This window comes from Empidonax traillii, unplaced genomic scaffold (genome assembly GCF_003031625.1).
Source record: "Empidonax traillii isolate 1590-97213 ecotype Southwest subspecies unplaced genomic scaffold, ASM303162v1 scaffold339:size995844, whole genome shotgun sequence".
In the NCBI taxonomy this organism is placed as follows: domain Eukaryota; kingdom Metazoa; phylum Chordata; class Aves; order Passeriformes; family Tyrannidae; genus Empidonax; species Empidonax traillii.
The window spans coordinates 338636-345530 of NW_020955532.1; the positions used below are offsets into that span (position 1 = coordinate 338636).

Consider the following 6895-nt stretch of genomic DNA (forward strand, 5'->3'; position numbering starts at 1 on the left):
CATAGTTTTATAAGTACTGTAAGTTATAGGTCCCAAGATGGCTATGGGTGTCTTTTTAAGAACAAAGAAAAATGACTGGCAAGAAGAAGGTGGAGTTTGTTACAGTAAACTATCGCTCTGTTATCTGTTAATGTCCAATTATAAAGGTATTTGTAATGGATGTTTACAGCTGGACAGTAGTCTGTATCCAATTGTATGTTTCTTGTCACGAGACCCGGAGTACGGATGCTATAAAACCTCTGAGCTATCCTATTAAAGGGACATATTTGAGATCTCATAGATCGTGATTGTATGTCTCGGAGCCTCCCCACCAAAAGTGTGACTCTTGGGGGTGGTCCCGTGCAGGGCCAGGAGTTGGACTCGATGATCCTTGTGGATCCCTTCCAACTCAGCACACTCTGTGATTTTGTGAAGTATGCAGAGGGCACATCAACTTGTCTTTGTAAAGTATAATTATTTGGAATCTTTACTAGACTTTACACATTTTCCTTGAAGTCTGTTGCCTCCTCAAATATGAAAAATGTAATTTTTTATATAAATACATTTAATGACTTAAAAAATATCACAGAAATCCTTCCTTTTCATTAATCACAAGGAGGAATGATCAAGGTACGTATTTAAATTATTAAAGAGCATGTACTCCTCATAAAATGTTTTTGCTGAAGCAATATTAAGGAAAGCAAAGTGATGGACTGCTCCACACAGAATGTAGTACAGCTAAATCACCAGATTTCCCCTTTACAGGTGAATATTGCTGGATATTTTTGAGCAGACAAATCGTGCAGACGTGCTCAGACACCAAGTCACAAGCTTTAAATTGGTCATAGAACCACCAAAGTGTTGAGCAAAACCAACACTTTCCTTGTTGTATGGGAGAGTTCATGCCATTGATTCTGTGGACTAACAAAAAAAAAAAAAAGTCAAAGTGCTAGAATTAATCATCTGAAATATAATTAGACTACTAAGTCACAATTAAGTTTTCTTAAACCAAAACACACACATGGTGTGAGTGATAAATATTTATTTTCATGCTTTTATTGATGGAAAATGAAACAAATTAGAAACAACTGGAAGTACTAAACTAAGCAGGTGACAGAAGCAAGTCAGATAGATGCTGATCCAATGGAAAACAGTGAATTTAATAAAAAACCAGAAATACTTTTAAAGCTTATAAGCATTGCTCCATGTGAGATACTCTTGACAAGGGCAGGTGCTCCCACAGCATACACAGAATCCTCAGACAAATTAGTATGAGAGCAAGATTCTGCACTAAAAACAGGAAGAATAGCAACTTCAGTGGGGTTCCCTTATATGTGCAGTATTTTTGTGAAGTCAGACAAAATGTCAGGTGAGTCACACTAATGACAGAGCAACCGCACATTCCTGGGTCAAATAGCATTTAGTGTTTTAAAAAAATCTACAAAGTGACTTTTCTGTGAAGTGAGTTTTAAATTACAAGGATTGGGCACATTCAAAAATAAGGGCAGAAGCTACTGTTACGGGGACAGATGAATGGCCTGGGCTTACACTCATATTTCTACTCAAAGTTTTATACACCTTACTTTCTGCATCCAGATAAATCAAGTTTAACATCTGCAGAATGACAGATTGGCTTAAAAAGAAAGAGTTGAGAAGGATTTTAGTCTGGGATTTCTTGATAGATAATCACTTCAGCTTAAGTTCAGTAACACAGTATAACAAAAATGGATTAAACCTATAATGGCAAATTTAAGAGATTAAATTAATATCACAGGAATAAGTAATCTTTACTTAGTTGTCTCCACAGCAGGTCCACTATATTAAATGCAGTATTTAGCTCTAAGATTGACATTTCAAGAAGTATAATGGATTTAAAATGCTGAAGGAGGAACACAAAAAATTACACTTCAGATTTCAAAGATACACTGACCTACGAAATGAGATGCTAACTAATCAGCAAAGATCATTAAATATTACAAATGTAACTCAGAAGGCTGTGGACATAGCACTTGGAGTAATTAAAAAAAAAAAAGATAGCTTTTATTGCTATTCTATAACACATTTTTCAAGAGAATTTTTATACTCTAGATGACAGCAGTATTAGTTCAGTCATGCTTCATTACTTGACTTGAATCTGTTTTTTAAGTTTGTGAATGATCCTCTACCATTTTTCTACACTACCTTCACACAGGAGGCCTGTGCCACTTATTCTTAACTTCTACAGGTACACATTAACATGCTGATTATAATCATACTGCATGCTTCAATCCTAGACATTACAGAGTTGACCTCCAAAAAAAAAAAAAAGAGAGTGATCTGGACACACTAGAAGCCAAAAATCACTGTAGTTATTAACTCATGTCTATACCTTATTCAATCTTCCCTACTATTTGGAAGAATTTTTCCCCTATCCCCAGGGTACATTGCAGAATTGGTTTTTGGAATAAATGCAATAGTATTATGTGCACAGAATAAAGTGGGATGGGTTTTTTTCTACCTGCTAAGATCATTAGAGTATTTAATCTAGTACATTCTTTTTAACTAAAGAGTCCTCTGACAGCAGCTGACAGCTTTGTCCTTCTATTCTGTGCCAAGTTTAATAAGAACAACGAATTACATTGGCTTACTCTAGAGAGTATAGTTGCAATACTAAAACGTTTGGATGAAACCTCAGTGTCACAACCTGTAACAGACATGATTCTCTGTTTTTAAGGTTTATAGAGACATACTACTACTCTGAATGCAGTGAGACTCCATGACTGAATGTACTTTTAAGGCTAGGAAGAAATAACTAGCTTTTAAGGCTGGGATGAAGAAATAACTAAGCAGAGGTTTTCATTGGTGTGCTACAACCTCTAAGTACTCTTAACAGCAAATCTGTTTACAACGGCAATCAGTCAATTTACACTGGCAGATTTGAAGAATGGCTGCAACTAAGAGAAATTCAGAACTTAAAACTGCTATTTGAGTAGAAGCCTTTTATTCATATCAATAAAAACACAAGCTATTTCATAAAGATGTTCCATAAAGCATAAGAAATCGCTATATTTCTCAACCATAAGTCACACTAAGAAAAGAAACTGCCTGGAAACAGACACATCTGTTTTAAAAAAAAAAAAAAGGAGCCAAGCAGGAACTTACTCCAGAAAGTTAGAACCATGATACACAAATAGCATTCAACATTTAAAAAAGGAGCCTGCGCAATGAAATTCTGCTATGAAATAAAGCTAATTACTCAAACCCAGTCATACAGATAAGAGCGTTTTAGCATTAAATCTCTTTCATTTATAATTTCAAACCATCATACAGCTAAATTGACAATCTCAACAAAGACTGAATTGAGTGTTTGCTTGAATACAGAAACTGTTTAATCACAGCCACAAGCCACAACCTGCCATGTTTCTCTTAACACGGCTTGACATCAGGAACTAAATGATAAAAAAGGCAAAACCACTAATCCAGTGTCACCTTAGCCCAGGCTCGTGTCATCACTGAGTAAACTATCTCCATGTATCAAAAGACACACAGGGCTTTACATCTTAATCTCTAAACTATGGATAATGTTTGTCTTCAATATCTATTAATGAGCTCTTAGGACTTTTATATAAGGGTGGGTTATAAAGATCTAGAAAGACCACAACGGATGAAGCTTTTCTAGATGGATGATTTATACTTCATTATTACTTTTGGCTTGCTGTATTTCAGGACTAGCAGTTTAGTTTTAAAAAAAAAAAGTCTTTTCAAGAATTTCACTTGTTTTTGGAACAGATTTCTTGCACCAGTCATGGAACTAAGGTATCTGTTGGGGTCAATACATGGCTAGAACTTCATTGTATCAAGCAAAGATGAACCAAGAACAGCTTCACCAAGGACTGAAAAAAAACCAAACCAAAACAAAAAAACAACTCTTGATGCTTTCAGGGTGGGTTTGCCTACTTCATACTCAGTTTAAAGAGTAATGTCTAGTTGTGTTAAGAAAGGGCTAAGATTTGTTCAGTGATTTGACTACTTTTGTCAGTAAATAAGCATCTTCCCATATATACAGTAATGGATCATTCCAAATATTGCACAACATAAAAGGAGATCACGACATATATTATCCTCTTTGAAAAAATGAATTCATAGATTTTTAAGGCCAGCTTCCTTATACACCACTAAAAATAATTTTTGAGGGATTTGAATAATGACTTGGAGAAAATATTTGAATTATAGCACTGATTACAAGGCTGTACCTCATATTAGTTCAAGGAATAGAATATACAGTGTACATTCAAATAGTAAAAGAGTACAATGGACAAAACACAACCAGAAAAACCATTAAAATGTGTAAGGGAAGAAAGTGACTTGACACATGTTATCAAAACTAAAATATTAGTGAAACTCATACTTTTGGGGTGCAATTCGAAAAAAAAATGCATTAAGAAATCATTGAAAAAGCAAGATTAGTCTTTCATAAGGACAAACAAATAACTCTTAATATTGAGGTTCTATTTTTTCAATTGTATCTTTTTATGGTCATATATCACGAGAAGGTAAAATCTTCTGAAAATAATCATGTAAGTAAAAAACCTTTAGTTCAAGAAATTTTCCCAAATAAGAAAAAGAAAGAACACTTCAAATTCTCTTCTTGTGAATTTTGTTACACAAACTGACTTTAATACAAAGCTTTAACAAATAAAATCAGGATATACTTAAATACAGTAATTCTGTTATACAGAACCCTTAATGTGCTAGCTAACACGAAGAGTGCAAAACCATAAGGGGATATTCACATTGCAACTTTTAGACACCTAACATTTATTGTACTGCAAGTAGAAAAAATTAAGCTTCTTCCAAGCAACAATTCAGACCACTTGGGTTTGTATCCATTCTTCACAAAGATGCAAGCACCATAACATTAGTCACCTAAACCCAAACTACTTGATTTAGTGTATTTTTACAACCTGTGCTAAATTTTCTCAGAAAACTCTATTTTAATTCTGATCAGAAGCTCACAGTGTTTACTTCATATCCCAGTTCTTTATTTCAAAGATCAAGCATCAGACAAGAAAAAGAGAACAGCATAGAAAAGACAATGAATGAACTGTCCGTCTCTCTACAGAGACTTGAGAATTACAGATGATTGTTAACAACATAATGGTTGTTAAATAATTGCAACACTCAGTCCAGGAAGAGAGAATCATCTTGTAAGTCTCCTTTTGAAGCAACCTTTGAGGACCAAATGGGCAGGGTGAGGTAACACCTGGGACACTAGATGTAAAACACCAAGACTGATCCAAAGAGTACCTTCACTGTCAATAAAAATAGCAATAATAAAACCACTAATGACCTCAATTTGAAGAATGACTTCTCTCAAATGACAGTAGTCAGGATGGCCTGAAAAAGTGGCTGACATGGAGAATTGTGAATGTACAGCACCTCTGAAAATGGGCAGAAACTGCAACTTGGTCTGGAAACTGTTCCTCGGCTGTAGTTGCCCTATACTTGCTGTGATAACAAATGGAGGAAAAGAGAGAAGAAATCTTAGCATTTGTTTGGAGTTTGCCAGAGCAGTGAGAGGTTCTTATTACAATTCTAACTAAATTTGTGGAGCATTTTGAACTGGAAAAATATTTATCAGGTTTATCTGTTCAGCAAATTCCACTCATTAATGTGTTCAGAAGAGTACTACTGTCTACATTTTAGCTCACATTAACACATAAAAAGCCACAAAAAAAGAAGTAGTAGATTAATTCTGAAGTTACACATCAAGATTTGATTTTGTTTACAAAATACTCTTCCTAAATAAAATTGCACGTGATCAGTAATTATATCTGAAAACAAACAGCTTTAGTTAGGTGCCTTTATGGAATATCATTGCTCAGACCTTACACTTAGGCCTAAATTCAAGAAGTTATGAATAAGAAAAAATTTCAAGCGTTAATGAATAAATTAAACTGAAAGTTAACCCTTTCTTACCAGCAGGAATTATGCCAATCCTTATATTGCACTGGACTAATGATGCTTTGGGATTATTTTGGTCTATGCCAGAGTCCTTCTGAATTCTTCCAATGAGACCATGCATCACTTCACTGAACATGCCGTCCCCACCAACACAAACAACACTGCCAGGAAACACAAATTAGAATGCACACTAACAGTCAATAAACAACACAGCAAGTGTTCTATTTAGGGCATGCACGGGGCACATAAAAAATAGTTGTTCTATTCTCCTCCTCCATTTTTACAGAATATAGTAGCCCACAGTCAATTGGCAATTAACAAAAAGCAGAAAAAAAAAAAAATCAAGCTACACAACTGCAATTGCAACTAGATGTATCTGTAACATTAGGAATAAATGTTGGAATGCAACCTACAAAAATCTTTATCCTCTACTGCTGTGTGCAGACAGACAAATATCAGTGGAAATTCACTGTACAAGTAAAACACTGAACAGGACTGTACATACAGCTTTCTAAGTACACAAAATGGAAATCGGGTACCTTTACTAAAAAGGGAAAACTGAATATTTGCCACTTTTGGCAAAAGTATAATTTACACAATTTAAGAGGGATGTGCATTATATGAAAGTCAAAAAGCAGAAGTGCATGCCTGCATGCTCTTTTGAACATGCTGAGAGCCCATCAAACAGACAGAAGTCATGTATATCTACATAACCACTCATAATGAAACAGAGTTCTGAATGTTACCAGATGCAAAACTTTGTTTTGCAAATTTAATTCAGGTCAGAGCTGGTGCAGCAGCTACACAGATCCTCAACATGTTAAAGCTCAGCAGAGAGTCCACAGCCAAGCAAATACTAGGAAGTAAAAAACTATTTTACAGCACTATACATTTCATGAATGATAATCAAATGCACACCCTGAACTCTAAAAGCATTGACATTCTTTAACTGAAAAACTAATTTAAATACACT

General features: G+C 34.8%; 1 protein-coding gene across 3 annotated transcripts in view; it reads right to left on the reverse strand.

Moving 5' to 3' along the window:
• Positions 1–6895, reverse strand: part of CERK (ceramide kinase) — a 43399-nt gene that overhangs the window by 20090 nt on the left and 16414 nt on the right. For all 3 annotated transcript variants that reach the window (XM_027892142.1, XM_027892144.1, XM_027892143.1), the window contains exon 6: positions 5938–6083. In XM_027892142.1, the coding sequence (XP_027747943.1) occupies positions 5938–6083 (146 nt within the window). The remainder of the gene's footprint in view (positions 1–5937; positions 6084–6895) is intronic.